The sequence below is a fragment of the Hippocampus zosterae genome, chromosome 9, assembly GCF_025434085.1.
Source record: "Hippocampus zosterae strain Florida chromosome 9, ASM2543408v3, whole genome shotgun sequence".
Classification (NCBI taxonomy): Eukaryota; Metazoa; Chordata; class Actinopteri; order Syngnathiformes; family Syngnathidae; genus Hippocampus; species Hippocampus zosterae.
This window is the reverse complement of record NC_067459.1, coordinates 8,809,155-8,836,828: the sequence shown is the minus strand read 5'-3', so window position 1 is coordinate 8,836,828 and position 27,674 is coordinate 8,809,155. Positions and strand designations below refer to the sequence as shown.

General features: G+C 42.5%; 1 protein-coding gene across 2 annotated transcripts in view; it reads right to left on the bottom strand.

Moving 5' to 3' along the window:
• The window catches only part of LOC127607039 (membrane-associated guanylate kinase, WW and PDZ domain-containing protein 3), a 158,372-nt gene extending 131,005 nt beyond the window's left edge, over nucleotides 1-27,367 (bottom strand). Inside the window, exon 1 of one of the 2 annotated variants that reach the window (XM_052075074.1) lies at nucleotides 26,582-27,367. In XM_052075074.1, coding sequence (XP_051931034.1) covers nucleotides 26,582-26,888 — 307 coding nt within the window. In that variant the 5' untranslated portion in view covers nucleotides 26,889-27,367. The remainder of the gene's footprint in view (nucleotides 1-26,581) is intronic. The other variant, XM_052075073.1, reaches the window with a different exon arrangement.
• Nucleotides 27,368-27,674: the final 307 nt, after the last annotated feature.

The following is a 27,674-nucleotide window of genomic DNA, read 5'->3' as shown; positions in this document are numbered from 1 at the left end:
ACTTCTAGAATTTGCTACAGTTTTGACATCATACACCTGATGCCCACCAATTAGATGTGGTTGCCCCGACTTATTTGCAAAGAGACACAGAGGAAGGTCACTGTAATGGAGCCATGGAAATATGCTATTAAGGGATTAAAACTGTAACTCTGCAGCTCCTCTGGGATGCTATTGCGCTTGTAAACGGATTAGAGGCGCAAACATCTGCGTGTGCATTAAAGCATGCAACTGGCAGGGTGTTTAAGATCTGCCTCGCAACGTCAATGATGCTAATTTTAATCGTTGCCTGATCACCCTGCTGGGAATTCAAAAACAAAAAATATTGCATCTAATCAAGTGGGTGAGTTTAACACAGAGCGACAAAGAATCTCAGAGAGGCTGATTTATTTATGGCGTGGAAAGGAAATGGAGGTTCACAGGTTTTGACACTAAACTGCGACGACAGAGCCCATCAAGGCCGCCCGAGTGCAAGGCGCGACAAAAGGAGACGACGCCGGCGCAAGTGTTGAAGTGACAGGTGTTTAGCTCCAAGTAGTGGGGGGCTGCGGAAAATCGCCAGAGAGCTCAGGAGAAGCTCCGACCCCATTCGCTGCACTGCGAGAAGTGCTGATAATGTATTTCATGTATGCCAAGGAGAGCCGGCTTCAGACACTGGGCTACAAAACACAAATGTCAATTTAAAAAAAAAAAAAAGAGTTTGACAGCACGTAAAAAGTTTCAAGCTTTGACATCCTTTATTCTTATTATGGTTGTGGCAGAGATGGAGGGATACATGGAGTACACCATGCAGCCACTTGCAGAGCACATGTTGCCATGACATCGAAAAATAACAGTTGAAAAGTTGCCAAAGAGCAGTGACTAAGTACCACGAGCATAACTCAAACTCCCTCTAGTGGTGTGTGAAGGTCTAGCCGAATTGAAAGTTCCGACTGTGCATAATATAATAGGACCCCCCCACCCACCCCCTCCCCAGGATTCGTGGGGAATATGGACCAAATAACTTAAAAAAAATACTCTAAATGCAGTGAAAAAAAACATCTAAAAATATTGAATAAGTGGGGATAAACGACCAATTTAGACTTTATATGACAAACAGATGTTTGGGTTTTTTGTTTCTTTTTTAGCAAAAGTGAAATTAATAATCCATTCAAATATATGCAGGATTCAATCACGAATTTGAGGTAACGTTCCAGCCCCAAAGCACGACAGTATGTATGACAACATACAATATATGACAACAACAATGATCAGGCATATTACTCAATAGCAACTGGTGGCCGCAAGGGAAAGCCTCGTCAATGACATGAGCTTTGTAACATGCCATTTCGCATTAAAATGAAGCAGGGGGATTGCGGGTACCCTGTTCTGGTGAATATATGACTAGACACAAACATGGGAACACCAGATATTTATCCAACTTTACAATAGGGCTCCGTTTCCACATCAATACCTCGAAATGAGCCATCGGAAGTACCCTTTAAGGGTGAGAAAATAACTGGACAACCAACAGAGGGATATTGTTCTGACTCACACACACACACACACACACATTTCTAAAGTCTATACGGTGTCTGTACTGTAGCCTGGTAATGGCCAATTTCAGACTTACAGTATAAATCGTTCAACGGTCTCTCAATAATTTTGGGTTCAGGAACCCCTTGTAAGAAAGAATATTTTCAATAACCCCCTATTTAAACCTAATGACCATGCACACGCCTAAATGTCAGAGGAATTACTGTTCTTCCATCCACCCATCCATTTTTTTGATCCACTTACCCTCACATGGGAATGTAGGAGGAAACCAGAGTAACCGGAGAAAACCCACGCAGGCAAACTCCATCCAGGAAACCTAGAGTCGGAATCGAACCCTGCACCTCTGCACTGTGAAGCTGGCGTGTGAACCAGTCGCCCACAGTGTCACCCCCTCAATATACATGACATGCTTAATAGTGCTGAACTTGACCAAATGCAACCGAATTCTATTCAATATTAAGCCGGTTGATCATCAATTATTCAACTGATTATCCCATTACAGTATTCGATCAAATAACGAGATTTGAAAAATGGTTTTACTGATATTTTTGTGTTTTCAATTTTTAAAAAAAAAAGATGTTCGTATGTGTTTTGGGATGTTGGAGGACAAAAGTACTGACAAAAACTATTTCTCTCAATCATGGATTTTCACCTTAAGTGGGTCTGCTTTGTGGACCTACACCTTACACCTCGCGGAGCCTTGCATTCTGGAGACCACAGTTTGCGAACCACTGATTTCAAGTGATAATTATGGTGTGTATGTTTTCCCAATCGAGCAGCTTCTCATTGTACATTGCATGTTGAAGCAAAGTGTGGGGGCTGAGGCAGCAGTGCTACATGGGAGGATATTCTATTTTAACCAGTTTAGCCTGCTCACAATTACACATTACGGCCCCGTAGCAGTCGTGAGGGAATTTGAAAGCATTTGCTTGGTGAAAGTTCCTCCCCCCGAGGACACACTTTTCCCCCTCAACCATCTTGCAATTTATAAATGCACTTCACACACATACAACAAGCGTTGTATCTCTAATTTTCTGCTTATCCATTTTTCCCTGAATCATCATTCTTCATGGAGCTTCCCCTCGTCGTGCCTGTAGGCCCACGCCGTCTTGAGCATCTGTCAGCAGCGGAGAGGGCGAGCAGGCAGCTCGGGTTCGCGTGGAATTGCTAGAAAATGTCGCACTCAGAAATAACTGCACAGACACAGAGGGGGGTGAAAGTGACACATTGGTGGAATTGTAGGGAGGAGGAATAGAAAAGGACCCTGGCGTGACAACAACGTGGAAATGGCCTGAAACTGGAAAACTGAGGCTGACGGAAGTCATTCTCATAAACGACTACGACTTCACTGTCAACGACATCAAACTCAGTAGGGCTCTGGCTTTGCCATAGAAAAGCTGTCTCTGAAAATCTGGGGAAGATGGGTTGTAAATTACAATTATTTACTTTGATTGGAATTGTAAAATGTGTGAGCATGTGTAGTATGGAATATACGATACAGTACCGTATTGGCCCAAATATAAGATGGCCCTGATTAGAAGACGAGCCCCTCTTTTTCACAGCTTAAGTTTGAAAAAAGTCTTTTTGAACATCAAATTAATTTTTATAATGAAAATAATTACAATACATCTGAAACAAATGATTATAACAATATATTTGAGAGAAAAAAAACATCTTGAAGTTTACACCATAACTTCTCCTCAGCTGCCATTTAACCTGGCCGATCTTTGACCCACTTTTCTCCAGATTGTCGCAACGTTTCTCCGTTTTCTGTTATCTCTTCTATTATTTTCTTCTCTTTTCTTTCTTACCGCTATTTTTTTATTTTTCTTCTTCATGCTACCGCTATTTTTATTTTTATTCTTTGTGACAGGGGTTTGCTTTGGCCTGGGGAGTCAAGTTCAGCATTCGCGTCAATGATATCTGGCGCCATCTCGCGTCATGAAGGGGTATAATGTCTAGACCCCGAATATAAGACGACCCCCACTTTTTCAGTCTTATTTCAATCCAAAAAAACACCGTCTTATATTCCGGGCCAAGACGGTATGTGTGTACATTCAGTTCACGTCAAAGTTAGCAGAGTCAAACGACTCGAGAGTAGCCAACTACCTCCACATAACTTAAGACGTTTGGAAATCATTTGAAAATCAAGAGGCTTCTTGTTTTGACAGTACAAATATATGCACACCAAAGCATGTTTGTACTTTGGTGGTTTAATTGCACAAATCAGAGCGACCTCTTCAAAAGTAGCTCAGGTGAGGTTTTGGCAAGCGTAGTGCACGCAGTCTTCTCAGACATTCATTATTTAGCCGGTCTAAAAATACATCAGAGGCTGCCTGTGGGTTTTCGGGATATTTTTTATTTTTTATTTTGCAGCCTTAGTCTCTCAGTGTCATCTAAGCTGTGATTTGATCACAACTGTGTGCACAAAATGTGGATTTCATTAGCGTCGCCGCCATAACGGTTTTGCTATTTGAAGACAGGCGGTGAACAATATTCATAGCAGCGTCTGTGGAATCGAACATCAGGAGGGGTCACAGATTGGAAAGCACTGGTGGTTAATTGCATCAGGTAGAAGATGTCAACTTCATTCAGTCAACACAAATGAAACCATGACAATCTATTAAGACGTGTGTAGGGGCGGTGTTGGGGAGATTTGGACCTTGAAGCTAACAAGGCTGACATGCTACATCTGAGCCTCATAGTCACTAAAATGATGCTGAAGGGCACCATTTTCGTTCCGGGTGCAACTCTAGCGTGTGCACACGCGCGAGTATACACACACACACACACACACACACAATCGTGACAAGGGTGCTTTTAAAATATGTTTAAGATGATAATATGAGAATGCTTATAATTTGTTCAATGAATTGATTCCTCCAATGATTCAGAGGGTCATATTTGTGAATGAAAACCGGTGATATGCGCCACATATACAGGGAGTGCCGAATCCGTCAGCCGGCATCTTGATGACAAGAAATACACCAAAATCACAGAATTTTGAGAAATCTAAATTTGAATCTGTTTTTTGTGACCAATTTTGCGGATGTTTTGAGGGACGAGGAAGAAACCCTCAGTGAGGCATAGCACATCTACCAATTTCACAAACATGCTGAATTAGTCCATTGCCTTGGCACGAAAATGACAATGTGCCCATTTTTAGAGTGAGCGCAGACTACTTTCTGTTCCCAAATATTAAGATGACTTGGGTTGAGGCAACTCCATGTGCTGAAAACACCGAGATGGACGCGACACGGCCCAAAAGACGCAAGACTCGACTTCTGCTGGCACGAAAATGAAGTTACGTCCGCTATTACACCGACCGCATGGGTGCCGGTCGACCAAAATAGGGCCTGTGGACTTTTGGTCTTGCTTTGAACTTGGCTTGCCCTACCAATAAGAGGACAGAAAGAATGCTGACGTTATTGTCGGGCCCAGTAGCTGTACCTATGAGGCAAAACTCAGATGACGGCCATCTGAGTTGTTAAAAAAAAAAACGGCCCCATATATGTACTCGAAGCAGTGCAGCCAATAGAAACACCTCAAAGTCAAACGGTTTGACAGTTGGGAATAAATTGCCCTGACCCCGACTGTCTACCACTGCTTCACGGTCAATACAACACAGTCACAGGCCAAGAGAGGTTTTGGGATCAATGGCTGATGTTGACTTTGGAATGAAGCCGTGAGACCTCTCCTAATGCGTTTGATGATGCTTGGTAATTTTAGGTTTCCTATGGACCCAAGAAACTTTCCACCAGCTGAGATTCATCCAAGTGTGTGTTGGTAAACAGACCGATACAACACTCGTGCAGTCCCTCATTGGACGGCGCAGATACAATGAAAAGAACGTCAGGTAGTTTGCAACATTGTCGCTCTTCGAAGAGCTTGCACAACTTTGGATTATTTTTTCTATTCAGCACATAAATCGAGTCGAAGTCGACTTGGTCAATGATGACGCATGTAGCCGAGACTAGTAAAATACTTTGCACTCAAGTAGCAACCCTCTACGACTGGTATAGATGACTTTACTTTTACTCATTTTTGATTCTACCATTTTTGTTGTATGTAACTAATATAACGTAGAAGATTCAGGCATCTCAGTGGCTAATTTATGATCTCTGGTTGCTTGAGCAAAATTGAGTCCATCGTTTGAGGCAAAATGTTCCACAGAAGCTTGTTTGAACAATATTGCTGAGGAAATAAGTGTAATTCAATATGACTTTTTTTCAACTCCATTTCACGCATTATTAGAAACTCCTTTCTTCTCTTTTGCATGAGAAACAGTCCCTTATTAGTACGTTATTAAGATGTGCAATTGCTTATCTCCATGTGTTTTATTGTAAAGTTATATTGACTGAAATAAATGAAGAAAAAAGTATCAACATAAATTTAAATACAGGAGAGGAGGGGAAAAACCCTGTGCTTGAATAACTGATCAACAATTTTTTTTAAATCAGCGAATCAAAGTAAACTTTTCTAGATGTTTTTTGCGCACTTATGAAAACATTAGGTTTCATAATAAAAACACAAAAATAATATATCTCCAGATATCTTTGTGAGAATAAGCAGTTTGGACAATGAATGCATGGATGGAATATGAAAAGAGTATAGTAATATTTGTGAAGGTTAGTTTCAGCAATACGAAAATGACATCGCAATAAATGGCAATGAATGTGAAGATCCATATTATGCAAGTTGTTATCGGGCAAACAAATGTCTGATTGAAATTTGCTGTTGACCGGTGTAATCAATCATTCAAGATGAATTGTACATTAGAGTGAAATTTAAAAATGAAAAAGAATGTTTTAAAACAAACACTTCTTAAAGATTAAATGAAAATGTAGTGAAGTTAAAGTTAAATACAACTGAACTGTACCACAGATTTTCCCATATACCACTAGAGGGAGCCCATCTACGATACTTTGAGAATCGCTGTACTCGATAGATAGGCAACACTGAAGTGTTGTGGGGTTAAAGGGGGTGTCAAAGTGTGCTGACCACTTTCAGTCAGCCCCCCTCCCAATAGCTCCCCGTCAATCTGTCTCGTACATAATGGCGCGTGCCAGTGCATGTGGCGGATCAGGAATGGCAGGCTGGGAGCAGCACACGAAAGGTGGGGGCCTCCCTCTAAATCAATAGCAGCCTGAGAATCCAGTTGCGATGTGCAACAGACAACCTTCTATTCATCTCAGCCCCGCTTTCGCCGTCGGCTGCCAGCACGTGCATGTGGGCACGCCGGTTCAGCCACCTACACATGGGCACACACGTCGACAAAACACGCACATACACGCGTGCCTCCTCCCAGCGTAAGCATGCATTAAGAGCTGTGAGTAAGAAAAGAAATGGCTTCCTTCTTCACAGGCATTGCTTAACTAAGTTCCTCTTTGACTGCAGGGCAAGTGCTTGGACACACACCAATACCTTCCCTTAAAAGTTCCCCGTGGCAATCCGATTTTGTGTACGTGCGTGTGTGTGTGTGTGTGTGTGTGTGTGTGTGTGTGTGTGTGTGTGTGTGTGTGCGTGCATACACAATACGCCCATGTGTCTCCGTGTGTCTATGGAAAAGGCAGTCAAAGAAAAGGAGGACAGCCGGGGAAAAGAAAACGAAAGAGGGAGCCAGAGTGAACACGCTTGAGTGAGTCTGCGGCCCGCCAGCTCAGATCACCCCCTGACACTTGAAAGCGCCGTGGCCCAATAACAGCATGGAAGTCCCAAATGCACCACATTGTCACCACGGCGCTGGGTACACCATCCTAATGGAATCCATTACAAGAGCGACAGTAAATCAAACAAGCATCCTTGACAACGATCCTAACACGAGTTGGACAATGAATTTGCTTAATCTGGAGGAGCATTAGGAGGCAAATATGTTTTCATAGAAATGCAAATCTAGGAATTAGTTGGGTAAAGTTCTAGTTTTGTCTGGATTTGCCTCAGAAACTTTATTTGTAAATAGCACCGATCCAAAGTTGCTCATATGCTTTCATCAAAGATGCAAGTAAACTTTTCTCAGCACATTTTTTGCGCAGATTGTAAATCTGCCCTCATTTTGTCTCTAGCACATCAAGTTTTCATAAAAATAATTAAAACAAAATATGTAATATAGTAATGTCATTCAGTCATTCAGCTGTATGTAATATTTATTAATTTAGAAATAGGTTCATCAACAGGTGAATTTCTTTGGGGTGGGGGGACATCATAGCTCTAAATTACAATGCATTGTAAAACCTGATTTTTCCGCTTTCATTGGTCAAACCTACAAAATGAAAGGATCACAAACACCTTATGTGCTAGGAAAAACAAGGAAAGAAATTTTTGAAATAAGCATTGACAATATGTTTAGGCTCACGTAAAACCATCTGATTAAAATTTGCTGTTGGCCGTTGGAATGAGGGAACAATTTCAAATGGTTGAATGTTTTTTGACAAAGTTTAAATAAATGCAGTTCAGAAATAGTTTCACAAAAAACGTTTTCAAAAAACAATCCTCTGCGACAAAAATGATTTATGACTTTCAAAATGTTTGTCATTCATCTTTAAAATTAGAAGGAACTTCAACTTTTACAAAGAAAAGAACATGTAGAAAAAGAATGTTACCTGAATGCAAGAAAAGTTTATTAAATAGCTAGAAAAATAAGCTTACAAAAAATGATGTGCCACACGTTTGACTTGAATGAGTGAAGTATTATTACCAGGCACATTTATATAATTCGGGAATGTATAAAGAAAAACATTATGCTTATGAGGAAGGAAAAGTAAAACTAGTCACTGAAGTATAAGTCAAAAGTTCCAGAAGTCTCCGTCACCGCCATATTTAACATTAACATTATTTCTGATGAAATAGACAGAACTTTTGTTTTTGCACACATATTCGACATGTCTGAAGTTGCAGGACGGTGGGAAAAATATACGTAGATCAATAACGAAAGCACTTTCCAAGCCTTCTCTGCCACGCCTAGACGCACTCTTGAAAGGATTCCTCCCGATGAAAGAGTCACTGTGAGTTGTGACACCAAACTGCTAATTCTCACATTCATTTGTACTTTCCAAGCCACTGTTCCCTCTAATTTTCCATGCGTGTGATCATCGACACAAACTCCAAAGTGAGAAAAATGTCGGCCAAACATATCACACCTGTCCAAAACCTGAAATCCTAACACATAACATGATGTATGTTACAAGAAAATGTCAAATTACCTCCATACCGAAATAGAGCATATCAGTGAATGGAGATTTCTGAATAAAATCAGCCGGAGTTGGTATGAATTGGTTTAAGATTTATGCCATGTTTTATATTGTTAATCGGCCCTAATTGACTCGTCCAAAAATTGTCAATGGGAAGTTTGTAATTTTGAAACATGTTCTACTACAAACTACAGTAGTGCTGAGATGCTTTATTTATTGGATAATCCTCAAGAAGGATTTTCATTCTTGTTGCATTTTTCTTTCACGCTCCGTCAAAAGCATGTGCCTTATGTCTTTTTTTTTTTGTTATGCACTGCATTTAGTTTCCATGCCCTGGCAGGGTGAAACCAGTGCGCAATTGCTCATGCGCAAATTTATTGGGAAAATTGTTCCTAACCCTTTTTTCAGCATTTCTTCTTTATTCCTTATATATTCTTGTCATTCCAACCCATTTTGGACTTGTTTCCGACGTCTATCAGTGACTTTTGGCAGCGCGTATCAGCCTTGTGTGCATATACACACACACACTCTCACTCTTTCTCTCTCTCGCTCAACAAATTCAATGTCCTTTAATGCGTTTGTATTACAGCACTTGAGTTTCCAAATTAAGTGCCATAAATATATGCCATTAAAAACATTCCTAGAGAATATTTCACTAGGATATTTCTATATTGCCGATTTCACAGACTAAAGTAAGCGAGTATCTTTGATATTCAGATTCCATTTGCATCTCTCATCTTTGTTGAGAGAGATGTTTAAAAAGTAATTAGTAAAGTAAACGAGATGAATCCAAGCGAGGCTGCTGGAAGTCTACCCGTGGCTTTTATTAGGGCGTCAAGGTGTAAAAGAGTCTGCAAAATGAGAAGCCGCTGGTGTGGAAGCAACGTAAGGTGCGAGCTGGGGCCTGACACGGCCACCTTCACAATATGACGGCAAAATTAGCTTTGTGCTTGAGGATCCAACTCTCGCAGGAAACAAACACCGATTTGTTGTGTAGCTCGCTTACAGGCTTTAACACGTTCCGCTGGAGGGATTTAAACCAGTCAAAGGAAGAAGGCACCACTAATACGAAGCCAGGGAACATCATCATCGTGATCAAACACTTGATGGCAATTAGGAAGCAATCTACATGTTTAGACATGGCGTGGAACTCGGCTGTTACTTCTCAAAGTGAATCACTGCAAAAACAAACAGCGCAACGGTCTGAATGCTGCACAGTTTGCAATTTTGCTCTGCCATTAAAGTCACGCGAGTACTTAAAAGTTGGAATGTCATCTTACGCGACATGTTCCTCGTATACTGCCAATGTTAGCTTCTAGCGCTTAGCTATCAACGCTCTCCATCATTTGTTATTCATGTCAAGTGTTTCATTGATTTGAAGTACATCGACTGAAATGAATCATCTCGCCCTTATCTACATACGGTTTTATTTACTCAATGTCAAATTTGTACCACGTGCTGCCGTGATCTCAATCAAATTAATAGCCAGCAAAAGAACACAAGTCTGTCGGTAAGTGCAGGATGACTATAATTGCTTCACACACAGGCTGTCATGTGCAGAGGATACAACACATGTAGAGGTGCACTCATGCGTGAACATCAGCAACTTGCCCTCAGCCCCAAAAATGTCCGAGAAGCTAATCGACAATGTCAGATTGGAGTCCTGCAGGGGGCGACGCAACACAGACGCCATCACTCATCATCCATGGTTGGAAATACATTCAAGTGAACTCATATGTGATGATATGGAGACAGTTCATGAGGTCAAATACTGTGTGGAACTCAAAGTCCAAAGCTCATACAACAAATGCGAGGAATAATATACAAAAACTAAAAACGGATACATTCTACTCGGCAGGGATCGACAAGAAGGTGTGGAAGACATGTTTGTGCAGCATCTTTCCCACGGTGGATGACAGAAGGGTGTAATTAACTTGCATATCCACTTGTTGCTATCCATATTAAAGATTTATCGAATTGCACTTTTACTCATAAAAACACTCCGATGCCATGACAGCCGACACCACTTCACAAGCCTGAGATCTCGCCAATCTTTTTTAAGCTGAGAGCTGCTTTTTCTGTCCTGATTAATGCAAACGGATACCAGTTCGGAACATGCTTCTTAAACAACAACTTTGCACACAGTACCTTTAATACTGTTATTATTAATAATCAATGGCATTCATTGATGTGAAGACGCTGATCACGTGAAAAGAGATTAGCATTAACGGCGATTATATGTTTTATATTTGAGTAAGGCCCTCGTCTTGCAAAAATCCTCCAGGTCGCTAAGGCCTAATGCAAACCATAATAGATGGGCTCAGAAGGAACATTAATGTTGTATTTTAAACCTTTCAATATTTTAACACAAATGGCACAGACACATAAAGCAGGGACAGAAATATAACGGAATATTCATCGCCAAGCATATATTCTTGCTATGTGACAAACAAAATATATTAATGGCACAGGATGTTTTAATTGGCCAGCCAATCACAGAGATCATTTCGACAAACAACCTCTCACACTCACGTTCACGCCTATCGACAATTTAGAGTCATTGCATGGAGCACTGCGTCGTGAATGCCCGGAGGACAATATCGAGATTCATGTCACACCAAAAAGATAAACTCGCCTCTCACACCGATATCAGACATCGGCCAATAAAAACCTGACAAATCAAAATGTTGACATAATGTGACAGTTGAAATCAAAATCAAATCTCACACCGCCTCAGACATGAATAAGGACGCGCACAATATGTGGAGCGAAAAACACACCCAGCTGTCTAGGCAAAGCTACACCTGGTAGGACTGGTTTTCAGTCAGAATGTGGATTCCAAGCATTCCGAGTTTTTTTATGGCACCACGGCAAAACTTGAATTTGGAAGCCTCCTGCATTATGCTGACAAGCACGGGTATTGAACGCTCATCTCGAAAACAGCCAACACCTCTCGTACGATGGCCAGGTATGGAAGTTTCGTTGTCAGAGAAACATTGTTAAAACCCATTCACACTTTCAATGTGAAATATTCTATTGAATTTTTAAATATCATTTTAGACTCAACTATACATGCCCCCTCGTGGAAACTTAAATTAAAAATGTGCTCATATTCAATTTTAATTAAGCATGAAAAAAAATTAGCAAATGTCACGTCCACTTACTATCAGTCCAATGAATGGTGTATGTCCTCTTTTTGAGTGTACGTTTTTTGCATCGATGAAACAGAATTCCGAAAAAGTTATAGCTCCACCATTTCGGTAAAATAATGTCTTAATAAAACAAGGGGAGGAGTTGAGGTCTTTCTAGGTCACAAGACATAAATATGCAAAAACTGGTCCAGTTCACCGAGCACCAATAAATAGTTCAGCACTTTATTAATATTTCCCTTTGACTAACTACTCCATTGCCGCTTCAAAAATGACCATTACATTAATTCTACACTCCAGCAGATTGTTGCCCAGTGAACCCTCACCATTAGGAACTCAGCTCTTCCATGAGGAAAGAAATCTCATCTGTGCTATATGTTGCACATGTAGCACATTTGACAATAAAGTTGACTTGAGCTTGAATATACAGAGGTTGTCTTTTATCCCTCATGTTAGGGAGGATTTATGATGGCATTGTTTTCATATAGCAATAAGTCACAAAATTATCGATACGCTGAAAGATAAAACGTAAAAATACAACAAAACTTTCGTCCAGGCGGATCACGGCGTCACAAACCACCGCCTTGTGCTGATCAAACGTGTTCTCGTGCATCAGGGAATATTCCGCATAAAGAATTTGAACTGATGAATGAGACAAAAAGGAAAGACACACCTTGAATAAATCATGGCGGATGACGTACAAGACGTAGACGCATGTCCTTGAAGCACGCAGGGAGGGAAAAGTTGGACTGCGTCGTTAAACTATATTGGCCACTTTGAACGAAAAGGCCGCCGATGACGCTTGCACGGGCGAGCTCATTTGGACACGGTTGAAATATATCGTCGGCAATAAACGTAGGCTCCAAAAGTGTGACGTCCAGCTCTTTGTATGACTCAAAAGAGTGAACATTAAATTAATTGTCTTACAAGGACATGTGTCAAGTCTTTGGCAAAAAGTGGCAGAAACGACTTTGTAAAAGGATAATTTTTACAGAAAATTGTGAGTTTAAAGTGCATGTCGATTTATCAATTCGATCTGGCGTATATGATGTTTATATTTCATACAGAAAACGTAACGTAATGTAAATATAATTACATCATGACAGTTTACACAGTGCTGTGAAATGGTATTTGCCCCCTTTCTGCGGTCTCCACATATTTATCACACAGCGGTTTCAGTTCAAAGAAATTTTAACATCACAGAGAGCCAAGGAAATACAAAATGCAGTTTCTAAATGCCATTTTAATGTATGTGTATTCTCAGATGTAGCACTTGAAGAAAAAGTTTATTTTGAGAGGGTTACAACAAGCCAAGGGCACCAGCTTGGTGGAATTGCCCTTTTAATTGTGAAATGAATATGTATAAATATATATGATGACGCACACATTCCTTGACCACGAACAGCCAGAAGTGTACCTAGTTCATGACTTTCTTGCCGAGCAGCAGCATCATGAGTTGAAAAAATTCAGAAGGGGAATTCAAAAAGTGCGGTGAGCTCTTCAGCAAACAAAAACCGCCGACATGGCGTCATGCGGGGCACTAAATGACGAGATCATATTTTTAATTTGCACCAAGTCGTAATTTCTGGCATCTCGTGCAAGAGCACAAAGCCCTTGAGACTGCTGTGCTGAGCTGCGTGTGAGAACCCTGACATCATGACCGGATAATTGTTGTTTATCTGTAGAATGAGTGGTACAATCTTATATGTACAAAACGTTTGGGACGTGTTTGATGTTCAAGCGCTGGCCACACAACGCTCTCATGTCGAAGTCAAAAGGTAAGCAGAGCTGCATTAAGTTTCGTCAAATGCACATCTGATGAGCAGGTTACAATCGGTTACTCTCTTAAACTCTTGAAAGATGTGCTTGGTGACGGTGCAGCAAATACACACGTCAAAGGCACAGAATCGTCACTCAAGGCACCCCTGTAATTCATATCCAAGTTGCCTTGTTTCACACTTTGTGTGACTATGCCACCTAAATCATCACTTCAAAACATGGGTTCTGCTTATTTAAAAGATAGACAATTCCCAGGGTGCGTCGCGGTTCCCACTGTTTTCCTGGAGCTCATTACGATCTCATTCAGTAGAATTTTGGTCGCAGAATCGAGCGGTTACGTAATGGTGTTAACGAGCGCCGTACATCGCCTCGCGTCCGTCCATCTGCCTGGCTCCTCGTCAGTCTGTAATCAGATTAGGCAGCCGCCGGATGACCGTAGGGAGCTCGTGCATGCCATGACCCATCTATTAACACGGACCACCTGGGTGGGAAGGGGGGAGGGGGTGTAGGCAGAGGGGTGGAGGGACTATCGGTGTGGGCTATCACATAGGCGATGCGAAACAGATAGATTGGTGCTTACGTGTGAAGAAGAGGTGCGATTCGGGGCATTAACAGGTTTACTGTTGACATCAACAGCCTGTGTTGGTGTCACACGACTCAACTAGACATGGATTGCATCGCAGTGCATTGCTTGCAATTGCACTTTACTGCATGCATACCACACCATATGTGCGGTACACATGTGAGGGATTCGAATTTTGTTTGTTGGCCTTCCTGTGTGGAGTTTGTCTGATCTCACTGTGCTTCTCTAAGTCCTCCGGCGTCCTCCTATGTTCCAAAAATATGCATTTTAGACTGTAAATTGTCCCATTGTCAAAGTGTGTGTGTGTGTGTGTGTGTCAGGCAGTCATGACACACACATCCATCCATTTTCTGATCCGCTTGATCCTCACAAGATTTGCGGGGGGTGCTGGAGTCTATCCCAGCCGTCTTTGGGCAGTAGGCGGGGGACACCCTGAACCGGTTGCCAGCCAATCGCAGGGCACACATACATGAACAACCAACCACGCTCACAATGACACCTAGGGACAATTTAGAGTGTTCAATTAGCCTGCCATGCATGTTTTTGGAATGTGGGAGGAAACCCACGCAGGCATGTGGAGAAAATGCAAACTCCACACAGGAAGTCCCGAGCCAGGATCGAACCCAACCTTTGCACTGTGAGGTCAACGCGCGAACCACTTGAACACCGGGCCACCCCATGTGCAAGTCCTGCATCTCATTGCGGTGAGGAAGTTGACTGACAGGAGAGGGAACGGAGCAGTGCGGCTGAATGTTCATTGTGTTTGTAAACAATCATGCATGGAAATAATTTATTTGAGTCTAGAAAAAAAATATTGCGTCTATTTTAGTTATCGAACAAAAGGTTGACCTTAATGGTGCAATGAAAATGTCTCAAATCGGAAAATCCATTTTAATTTCATGAACTAAATCGGGTCATATTTTTTGTCCTTGAATAGTGCATCCAGATCAGTATCAAATTAGCCGTTATGAGATATGTACATTAGGTATGAATCAATTTGGTGGTGATGACGATTTGTTGTTTCTTTGACTTGAATTAACTAGGATAATTCGGGGTCTGGCGAGCTTTTACATATTGTTCCATACTAATAAACATGACAAAGGTTAGAGGACCCATAGTGAATCGAATCGTAAATCTTGTGACTCGAACCGATTCAACGCCTTTTCAAATCATGACATCTTGGAATCGTATTGAAACTCATGAAGGAAGAACCTCTTCAAATTATCTTTTGTGAAGAGATGCGCAGCCCGAGTCCATGTCGTAATTATCATGACACCTTGTGGCACCTCTGCACATTACAGAAATGGTACGAAAATATACAGACAAACATGAAAAGTGGATGTTTCACAGGGAAAAAAACAAAACAAAACGCCAAGAGATGAATTTGCCACTGGTGAACCAAAGCAGCCAGTGGTTGCCAGTAGAGTTTCATGAAACAAAATATTTCCATTATTTCCGATGGTGGGAAATGGTTTTGTTCACACGTTACGCTGCATGAACCGCATTTTTCTGACATCTTGGCCCAGCTAACCAGGCAATTACATTAGGACGACAAGATTCTCAACAAAGAAGCACACGAGTTGCCTCCCGGCGACCAGGAGACACTTGCGGTGTCAGGCTCGTCACCTGATGAAGAAGCGCTTCACACGACGCCGCCACTCGCACAGCGCCCAGCGCAGCTGGGTCTGATGTCTCATTGGCATTCAGCTGCACGCCTGCAAGCAGGCGGCGAAGGCAAAAGCTATTAAGATTCCGCCAAAGCCGGCTTTTCCCCCGCCGATGAACGTGCGGCAGAGGAAGAACAGGCTGTGGATTAAGTACCAAGAGCATCGCTATTTCAACGTGGAGTGTTGGCTAATTAAAACTGGCAACTGACCTCTGAGTTCAAATTAATGTGCGTTAAAATATTGACAAAATCAGCTTTCAACACATTTTGCATTTAATTTGAAGCTGTCAATTGTTGATCAGAGAGGCACCTTTTGATTTATAATTGCATCTGGTATGAGCTAGCCCTGATCTCCGAGGTCAAAAAGTAAGTTAGCGTATCATCACTTTGAACGTCTCTGTTATAGACCAAATTGGATTTAGAACAGAAAATTTGAGATTTTTACGCTTCGGATACAACCGAAAACCGGTTTTTGACCAATTGAGCAAACCCGAATAAGCCACTTGACTCCTCTCGGCTCCTGACACAAAGTGATGCTTCCCCGTGTTTCGTTCATTGTGAGCAGACGTGTTTGTTGTGATTGATGCAGATTTCTGCATTGGTCTTTTTTTTTTAATGCATCGTGTATTAGCTCCTAATCATGGGCTAATAAAATAGTTTCGGATTTCGAACAAACAGCTTTTCGAATAGCCTTCTGGAACGGATTATGGTTGAAAAACGAGGTCTGACTGTACATTTTAATTGTATGCAGTCAAAGCTAGTCAGCTATCCCAAATCACCTTTGAACAGATTTGCATCAAACTTGAAGAAATTGGCTTCCAGCAAGACCCTTTAGATTTTTAACTATGTCCCGGCACAAGCTGTCCATGATTGATGAGGTCAAAAGTTACATTAGTGCATGTATACCATGTACTCAAATGTCGTATTTTTAAACAGATTGCCTTCAAACCGGATCCTTTGTATTGATTTTAAATTGCATCCTGCACAGACTGGCTGTTGGATTCCGGACCAAGAGCTTGAATGTTTCAGCGAGTGCTGGCTGGTGAAAATTGGCCATCTTGTGCGTCTTCGCTCCTCTCGGCCATCAGAACTGCAGCGTGACCGCTTTGAGATGAGCCATATCACAGAGCCACTGGAACCCCCGCCTACGCCGCGCAACGCACCACCACCCCCTACCAGCTCCTTGTCCAGAATGCTAAACTGCTTGCTAATCACCTTTGGAGATGACAGCCTAATTCAGATGTCAAGGCCCATTACCTGTGAATGGTCCAGAGGTGACCCGGGCAGCGATCATGCAGCGATAAATACCATTTGGAGAATAATGCACATCTGGATGAATCGCAAAATGGCCGAGAGGTGCTTCAGTCAAATTTGCAGTCATTACAGCGGGATGAGCGGTTTGGGCGGAAGGGTGGGAGGCTTAGCATGTGGCAACCAGCTCTGCATATAGATAATGTCCTTGAAGCTGGTGCCGGTCAAATGCAACGCGTTGAATTAATATGCTCAAATGTCGCAATTTTACAACAGATTTGCTTGACATTCTGATTGCAGAAAGAACACAAACATTTTTAACCATGTCCAGCACGGGCAAGCCCGGATCTCTAAGGGCTAAGGTTTAATTAGTACATGCCCAAACGCTATGCAAAATTCTCAATAGGCTGTGCTGTCGGAGGTCAAATTAGTATGCCAATACACGGCTAGTTTTCAACAAGCTTTGCTTCAAAGCTGACACCATCAATTGTTTTTGAAACAAGAAGTCTTTTGAAATGTAAATATATCCGGCACAAGCTGGCTGTGATCGCTGAGGCTTAAGGTTAAATCAACCCTGTCAACCATTGTTGTCATAGCAAGAACCTTTTCAAATTGGAATCGTATCCAAAAAACAAGTGGGTGGTTTTTATTTGTATACGGCACAAGCAAGTCAAATCCGTATACATTTAAACGGCACACCTGACTTGAAACAGTGAACCGTTCTTGTCAGAACCCGAGTGTTTTTGAATAACGTCCAATCCAGCATCCGTTTGGACAAAATTAGACAGCAAGGTCGCGGACAAGTGAATGTTTGTTTTGTAGCCGCATTACAGCAGCTCCCCTGCAAGCATTCAGAGGAGGAGGCTGAGTGGTGGTGAGGGGGAATTCTGCGTGCTGCCAGCAGTGTTCCATTGTAGGGGAGCACCTGCAGGGAGTGGCTCATTAACCCCAGCATTGAGTACTGATGCTTTAATTGGCTGGAATGACTTGTTTAAGAACAAGCAGCCATCTTGAGCTTGTTGCAGTAATTGCTCTGTGGAGGCTCTGAACATTCTCACCATGGAATGTATACATTGTCGACGTAGTGTCATAGCCCAGATCAGTCATTCAATGTTAATATCAGCTATCAGGGACCGTCACTGAAAGCCAAAAGCAAAGCCCCTGTTGTTTTCATTTTTGTGTGCTATTGTTTTTTCAGGATGTGTATATCACATCTATATCCTACCTTAATAAAAAATAAATAAGTAAAAATTAAAGATTAATACACTTGAGTTCCTGCCAAAACGGTTTTGTCTTCAATTTAAGAAGAGTATTGACGTCAAAATTACGGCTTTGAAATCACATTCTAGGCACGCTGACAGGTGACGGGGAGTGTTGTGCATCTACTTTTGCAGTCTATTTACACATTCATGGACCAGGTTCGGTATGATTTTTTTTATTGTGCTAGCTAAATCCTTTGCATACATACTTGCATGCAGTGCCTGTTTAGTTCTCAATAAAAAGCATTCAAACATTTATAATATCGTTGTTGTTGATGATGACAAAAAACATCTCACCTACACATAACACATTTCACACAAAAAACAGGACATACTAGCATGTTTTAGTTTTTTTTTTTGCTGGTCCTGCTGGTGTCACCAGCTACGAGCAGGGCAACAGCAGCATGCAAGACCAGCAGTAAAAGCAACGAAGATTCAAACACTCATACCTTCAGTCACTTGGCAACCCACTCTACCAAATGAGTTTTGTGTGTGTGTGGGTCTGATATATTGTAGCGGTGAGAGATGAAGGCCAGAGCTATGATTTGAAACCAGGACCTCAGAACTGCCAACAGGCTAAATCACTCATTCATACAACAAAAGTAACCTGGAATTATTGCAAACAAAATCATTTGAGAATTGTGATGCTGATACCATAAAATACTGTGTCTGCCAAACACCCTGACAATGTAAACACTTTTATGTTACTAATATAATCGGACAACGACACATTTATCTTTGACCTGTGAAAAGACGATGTTTTTATGTACGTTTCTGTGTGCGTGCGTGTGCGCGGCGCTTGACGAAAAGCCAGACAGCTGCCTGCAGGCACATTGGGGGAAATGCTTGATGAGCAAAGCCACGGAGGACAAGCAGGTTGCTTATCAACAACGTGCCTTAAAAGCAACGGCGGCAGTGGCAAAGAAAGATCGGACAGCCACAGGGCTTTGCAGGGGAATAACACAACTAACATTTAGATTTGCCTCGTTCTAATAACGGCGACATTAAAGATGCTTTTTTATGATGATGGTATTCAAATGACATAGCAGAATAAATACAATGACCAGGGAGGTTAAATTGTCATGACAGCAGAGGAGAGTGGGGCCAGCAAAACGGGGTTCACACATAACTAATTTACAGCCACTTTCAACTACAGTGGTGCCATGTTAAATATGCATCTATCAGCCATATTGAAAACTGATTTGATGGATATGTATGGCGTTTCACCATTATGTGCTAGCATTAGCATGAACTGAGCGAAATAAGGGCTAAGCTATGTCTGTGTGAGAGGTTGTTATAAATACACATACAATTCTCTTTATTTTGAAAGAAATCAGTAAGCCAGACTTCCCTCAAACTAGCTTTGGTTTCCAATTTTTGCAGATGATTGCCATCAAGAGGCAGCGCCCGACAAGAGAGGTGCATTAATGAAATAAACTCACAATCACACTATTGCTGTTTGATAACTGAGTCTTCACAACAGTCTCCCAGCTGGAAAATATTCAGGCAAAGGGGGGAGGGAGGTTACAAACCTGCGAATCAATAATCAACAAAGTGTGGCTGCATTAAAACACAATTGTGTGATTTAGCCTCCCAATTAACAACTGTGCCTATTCTTTCCGAGAGGCCGTCCTTTAGATGAAAGGCTCCCATTATCATCCCTGTGGCAGCTATCAACGCTTTAGCTCAATAAACATAAAACCGCTGCAATATGAGATGATTAAATCTCACAAAGAGAAAACAAAACAATTGACCATCTGCTTTGTTGCTTTTCACTGTGAAGAGAACATTTGCGCCTGATAGTTTTAGGTTGCAAGTATGATGCTAATTTTCATTCAAATTGATTGGTTGGTACAGAGTGTCTCCCTCCCGTCCAGAAGATGGCAGTAAAATGCAACGCACCACTGAGTGGTTAAACTAAAGGAGAAGACCAAATTATTCTCTTTGCACTTAAAATCTGAATTGAGCTGTACATGCCATTTATAATGGGCAGCAGTGTATCATTTACAAATCTTACTTAGTAGCTCACCCTGGGAAGCAAAAAATTGCCTCCAACATGAAATTGGATGGGCATGTATATCACAACGGGACGCACGGCAAACTCTCACAAACCTATACCCGTAAACGAACAGGAAATCAGCCTCTTTGATTTGGGGTAGCCACTTTGGGTAAATTGTAAGACTTCTACTTCTAAATATATGGAAATTAAGTATTCTGTTCCAGTCACGCAAAAACACAACAAAAATGTATTTCTCTTCTTAAGTCATATTGTACACAACTGTATTGAATAAAAAGTACTGTTTAAAAAAAACTAATGACATTTGATCTCTAAAAACCTGTCAACACAGAAAATGTAAGCACAAAACATAACTGTACCTAATGTATTGTCTCTTTTCTTATGTTTCTTCTTCAGCAAGGTCTAATGGCAGTAGGCAACCCATGTTAATGCCTCAATACTGCCACACAAGGAAAATACAGTTTACATTGCATGGTCTAAATTGGGGAGGAAAGGGTCATTCGCAGGAGCCGATTGTTTGTTGTATGAACACACTTTTTTTCATAGCCTAAATACACTTGGTAAAGTACATTATCGTAATCAATATTAAAAAAATTAAAATGTCGCCAGTCCCTCCCACCCCCTCCAGCCCGCCCTGACAGCACTTGGTAGCTCCTTCAGCCAGAGACTGTTACACCCGCGCTGCAGGAAGGAGAGATACCGACGCTCGTTCCTACCGACTGCTGTCAGGCTGATGAATAAAAAATAACAATCATAATAATAATAATAATAATAAAATGATGTGAAGGTAAATTGTAAATAGTACTGCGATTTATCCATTTGTGTTCATATTGTATTTAATTGAAAGATGTTTGTTGTTGTTTTTTTTCTCTTCTTCTTTCTATACATTCTTGCTGCTGGAGGCTGTAAATTTCCCCATTGTGGGACAAATAAAGGATATCTTATCTTATCTTATCTTAAACATTTAAAAAGCTTGAAAATATTTGAGAACTCTTAAAATATTTCCAAACTTACCTTCTTGGTGCTTGGGGCAGGCTAAGTGTGTGAATCTTTTGCAACCCTAGTAGCAAAAAAGCTGCAATGAGTAACTAACACTCAGCCACCTTATTTTTTTGCACCATGAATGTTGCGTGAGCCTCAGCTGGATGCAACAGCCGAAATAGACTGCAGCAGCGTAGATCTTTAAATAGAGGCGTCACTCCCGACTCAATCAAAAAGCACAAGAGAGAGACGCATCGAGTCTCGGCGAGAACGTCTTCATCTCCGAGCACAAATGCCGCCTCTGGAGAATTGCAGGGGCGCAAAGTGTCGTACGCAGCTTCTGTTTGGACTCCTTTCCTCTCTACCGCCACACGAGGAGCGCAGAGGAACTCAGCGAAGAACATCGAGGAACATCTGGTGCACCCAGAGAGCCCGTCTGCCGTCGCTTGTCGCCGCCTCGTCATCACAACAGCTGATCTGGCGACTCCATCAGAGTGGAGAGAAATCCACTAGCCGACTCAATTATGCAGGGGGTGTGAATAAAACATGAGGCCGGCACGCAGGAATATATACTGTACACTGCACGGAGGCTCGCACCGACGCTCAAATGCCGAGCGAGCCGCGGCCGCCATCTGCACGCATGACGCCGCACAGACGTGAAAGACGCGCCGGAGGACAACATGCGTACATATGCTCAAGTTCTCCCATGTGACGTGTGATCGAGTTGGCCAGAGTGTGAAGTTAACTGACAGAGGTCATCAGAAAACACTCTTTATAGCTACAACACTGACAGATGATGTAAAGTGAATGAAGTGCAGTTCCACAGGCTATACAAGGTTTAAGCTTAATTTTATGCCATCAATTTTGAGACATGGAAGCTGGTGACTGGTTGTTGTTTGGCTTTTTTTACATTGATTTGAACGTGCAGAGCTTAGGGTCTGAGCCGCAGGCTTTTATCTGTTCTACTACTACTATCTACTACAGTGGACAGCTTATCATGTTATCAGGTAACAGGATGCACAAAAGTGTTAACCACAGCGCTAATAGGGATTTGTTCACTCTCAGTTAAATTAGAAGTTGATAGATAGCCGGACTCGTTGAAAGACCGGTGAAAAATCATCAGCCGACATTTGTATCCTCTTAGCTTGAATGTATTGGGAGTGTGGTGCCCTCTGACTGACTGTTGCTAGGTTGTTTTCATGCATATTTTGAATGTGAGGAGGTGTGGCTCTGAGCCACGGGTTTGCAAAAGTTTCCTTTTATCTGTGAATTAACCATGACAGCAAACAGGGATTTGTTGCTATTAGTTGAATTACAATTTGATGCATTGCTGAACTCACTCACAGTCCGGTGGAAACTCATTGGAGTGAGGTTCTCTGGGCTAGAAAAGTTACCAGGGCAATACATTTTTGTCCTCTTGAATATATCAAGTGTGTTATTGTCTTCGGTTGAAAAATGTTATGTAATAATCATCAGCAGATTGGTGGGAAAACATTGGAATGAGGCTCCATGGGCTATACGTTTACATCCTCCTGACGTTTGTGTATTGGGGGTGGGGCGTTTTGTCACTACAATATTTTCATGTGCACTGGAATGCTAGGAGGTTTAGCTCAGACCTGAGGTGCTGTATAGATGTGAATTTAAACCAAGATTTTCTGCTGAATAAATATTTCAAATGTAGAAAGGCACTTGTTTTTTTTTTTTTGTTGTTGTTGCGATTACTCACAAAACTCATCATCAGATTGCTGGAGAAATATTTAAAAGAGGTTCCCAATAGTGGGGAAGTGAGCCCACGCATAGGTTTGCATCCTCTTAATTCCATTACCTTTGGAGCAGATGTTTTCTTTTGTTGGACATGTGGAATTCAGCCACAATAACTAGCAGGTGAATAGTCATTGGAATGAGGTGTCTTGAACTGGCAGAATGAGTGCATCAATATGTGCCTCTACGAAGGATTGTGGTCGTTAATCAAAACTGACCGATACGTTGTTATCAGATTTTTCGATGGAGCTCTTGCATTGAATCTCGTTCGATTGTGCCGAGATCCAGAGAATGGTGGCTGATGTGTGTATCATCGCCTCTCCCAAAAAGAACAAAAATGCCTCTTGTCTGCGTCATCAAAGATTCTCTGGCTTTGTTGCCCTGAGTCTTGCGGCCTTCCATGCACTTTATTAATCACCCTTGGTTTAGTTGGCCAGTAAAGATGGCTGCTGGCAGCTCTGGGGAGCGCAAGCCACAAAATACACGCTGCATCACGTCACGTGCATGCCCATACACCTATTTAGAGAATGAGTGCATGGCATGGCATGGATGAGCAGCTGATCTCCAGGGAGCCAAGACCGGATGTGCCATGATGAGACAACAGGATGCAGCCAGCCCCGCCACTCCGCCGCATCCATGTGCACAGGCTGAATAATGGAGGATGTAATTAGGCCTTGTTTCTATGCATGGGAGTGCACTTAGACTTGATGTCTCCACCCAGGCTACCACGCTATTACTGCCATTATCAGCGTTCGATCTCCTTGAGAAAGTGACGGGAGGCAACGCACCAATTTAAGTTGGCACGCGGCAATACAACTGGGAGGGGAGATTGGGATGTTATTATGGGTATAAACACGATCCTATATCACAAAAATAAAAACGTATATAACAATTCAGAACGTCCAACCAATTTATTACAGATACCAGTCAATATCGCTCGGCATTCCTGCAATCACTCCTCATCAAAATACACATTTTTGAACACCAAATGATTCACAACATAGACACGTTCAGGAACAACAACAAAAAAGGACATTGAGGAGACTGAGGACAGCAATAAAAATAGTCATTGCAGCCGATTGGAGGCAGAGGTGTCTATAAATTGGCAAAAACCAAGCCGCACTGACCACATTGCGAGAGACGGTGGAAGAGAATGGTAAGGAAACCAAATTTTGGTCAGGATGACATGAAGGATAGCAAAAATAAATGTTTACTGTATTTATTTTTAGACTAAGTGAGGGCATTATATTTTCCTCATGAAGAGACTGAGGGCAGAAACAACAGGGCCACTGCAACCAAGTGGAAAGAGTGGTGACTGTAAACAGACCTGCCACAGGAGGTGCTGCGACAGTTCTACACGGCAGTCATCGAATCAATCCTGTGTTCTTCCATCACGGTTTGGTTTGGGGCCGCCACAAAAAAGGACAAAATCCGACTTCAACGGACAATTAGGACGGCAGAAAAAATCGTTGGCACCGCCCTACCCACTCTTGAGGACTTGCACACTGCAAGAATCAAGACAAGGGCACGGAAAATCCTCCTGAATCCCCCGCACCATGCCCACCACCTTTTTCAGCCACACCCCTCAGGCAGACGTTACAGATCCATGCGCACCAAATCCAGTAGACACTTAAACAGCTTCTTCCCTCTAGCCATTAACTCCTTAAACAGTCACTGACATAGTCACTCTTCTTGCACCACAAAATGGTACTACAAAATTACTGGTTACTCTAAAATGGTTCAATGATTTTGTTGTTTACGATGATACTAGTGCAGCGTGTTATACCGGAGACAAATTCCTTGTGTGTTCTACATACTTGGCCAATAAAGATGATTCTGATTCTGATTCTGAAACTGCGAAAACCACATCACACTAAACGAAACCCAATAGCGTAACGGCCATGGTAAATAGACCACATTTTACCCAAGAGAAGACTGTGGGCAGCAAGAAAACAAGGTGCTGCAACCAAGTGGAGACTGTGGAGTATAATACTGCAAGATGGTGAACTAATATTAGCATGTGTGGTCATAGAAAATAGAAAATGAGAGGAGTGGCATGAAAACAGGACAATACATCCATATAGAGACTGGGGTTTTACACTCCAACAGAGTGAGCTACAAACCGTGTGTGTTGGGCAATTTTATCGGAAGTGATCAAGTTATTTGAGAGAAGACTAAGGGCAGCAAGAAAATAGACTGCTGCAGCCAAGTGGAAACTGTGAAGTTAAGTGTACACAGCAACGGGTAAGGAAACAAAACAAAACAAACAAACAAAAATTAGACTGAGCACATCACAAAAAACGCTAATACACTACAAAGAGTCTCCACAATTCATTTCCGGCTGTTGCCCACAGGAAGAAGACCGCATAATACTCATGAGGAGACTAAGGACAGCATGAAAATGGCCCACTGCATTCAAGTGGAGACAGCTAAACTACAAAACTCACACTGGATGGATTGAATGCATCAAGAGGTCTTATAACATTAAATGAGAACTTACACAAATAAATAATTAGTTCTTTGAAGTTCATTGATTTTAAAATTATTGGCTGTTGGCAAAAAAGGACAATTTTTTTTAAAAAAAGGTAAATGCAGAAATGTGTCAAAGCGAGAAATATCTGCGCCAATAATCAGCTCGGCTGGTAACTGGTCCATAATGAATTACATATAAATATTATTTGTTGCAATGATTTTCTGTTTGATCATCAAACAGTGGTAGTCCAGTGGTTAGCACGTCGGCTTCACAGTGCAGAGGTTCCGGGTTCGATGCCAGCTCCGGCCTCCCTGTGTGGAGTTTGCATGTTCTCCCCGGGCCTGCGTGGGTTTTCTCCGGGTGCTCCGGTTTCCTCCCACATTCCAAAAACATGCGTGGCAGGCTGATTGAACACTCGAAATTGTCCCTAGGTGTGAGTGTGAGCGTGGATGGTTGTTCGTCTCTGTGTGCCCTGTGATTGGCTGGCAACCGATTCAGGGTGTCCCCCGCCTACTGCCCGGAGACAGCTGGGATAGGCTCCAGCACCCCCCGCGACCCTAGTGAGGATCAAGCGGCTCGGAAGATGAATGAATGTATGTATGTGCACGGCACCTAGTGGCCAAGGCACGCATATCAGAAGGAGCCACACGAATGCATGAAGTCATGATTGTACAGGCTTTTTCTCGTTTATTCCATTTAAGTCATTACTGTATGTGTTTTTATGCTATATTGTGGAGCTATATTTTTCGCATTACAACGTGCTGTACCTGAGAGGTAGAAAGGAATTAATGGCATATCCATTTATTTTGGTAGGGAAAGATGATTTGAGATGGTCAAGGCACCACTGTATTGCTGTGGTTTATTATTTGTTTTGAGTGACATGGACTGTTGGGTTTAAAATAAGTGCAATGTTTTTGGAAGGATAAGTTGAGCGTGACTCACCAGGTTTGACTGTCTTCAAGCGAACCGGCTCCCGAAAGTGCCGAATGACGGCCAGCGTGTCCCGGTTGGTAAGTCCACTGACGGGCGTCCCGTTCACCTCCAGCAGCACGTCGCCGTAGTAGGGCAGTTTCCCGACGTGGCACACCAGCACGTCCAGCTTCATCTGACCTAGGTGCGGGAACTGGCCCAACTCGGCGCCCCCCAGGACCTCCACCACGGAGCCAAAGTCGCCCAGGTTGCCCCACGACACCGCGCACTCCACCACCTTACCGGACCAATGTTTCTTCTTCTTCAGGGTTCTGGACATGTTGCCTGTACCTGGCTACCTTGATCTGACAAATCAAGATTTTTTTTAATAACCAGCCCTATTAAACCGGAGCCCGTGATTCTCCAGCTCGTTTCATTTCCAGGAGTGATTCCCACACATGGAAGGTGTGCCGGAGTGTCATCCGCGCGGTAATTCCAGCGAGCGCTCCTTGTGCGTAAAACGCGACGAGGTGCAGCAATCACGGCGTCTCTCTACACCACTGAATACATTTTCTCTAAAAGGGCAAAAATAGGACGTCAACGCGGCGGGGTTGGACCACAGCACGGCAAACGATAACGCTCAGACACAGACAGGCAGGCGGCTCCACTGTGTGTGTGCGTGCGCGTCGTGGAAGTCCAGCCCACGGTAACGGAGGCATCTGATTCCGTTGCAGGTTTGAACACACCTGGCTTCGCCAAGACTCGTTCCAGCCCGGGTTCCGTCTGGAACGGTACGCCCCCTTTTAGTTGCTGTGCGCACTGACGCCTTTTGAGTTTGCGTGGCAGCTGGTGTTGGCGCCATCTTCTGGAGATATACAGCGTAGATCTAAATGTCCTCAATTTCACCCTTAAAATGCATCCACCCCATATTCACTTTGAATGCGTATAAACAGTAGAGTTCCGAGCTTGAATGTTTACCCTGTGCGGCACCTACCCACTCATGAAACACACACAGGAGGGAACACTAGATTTTCTTTCGCATGTATTGAATTACAAGCGGAAAAATACAGCAACATCAAATAGCAAGAAGAATTAGAGTGAAGGAAACAGACATGTTCATGTTCAT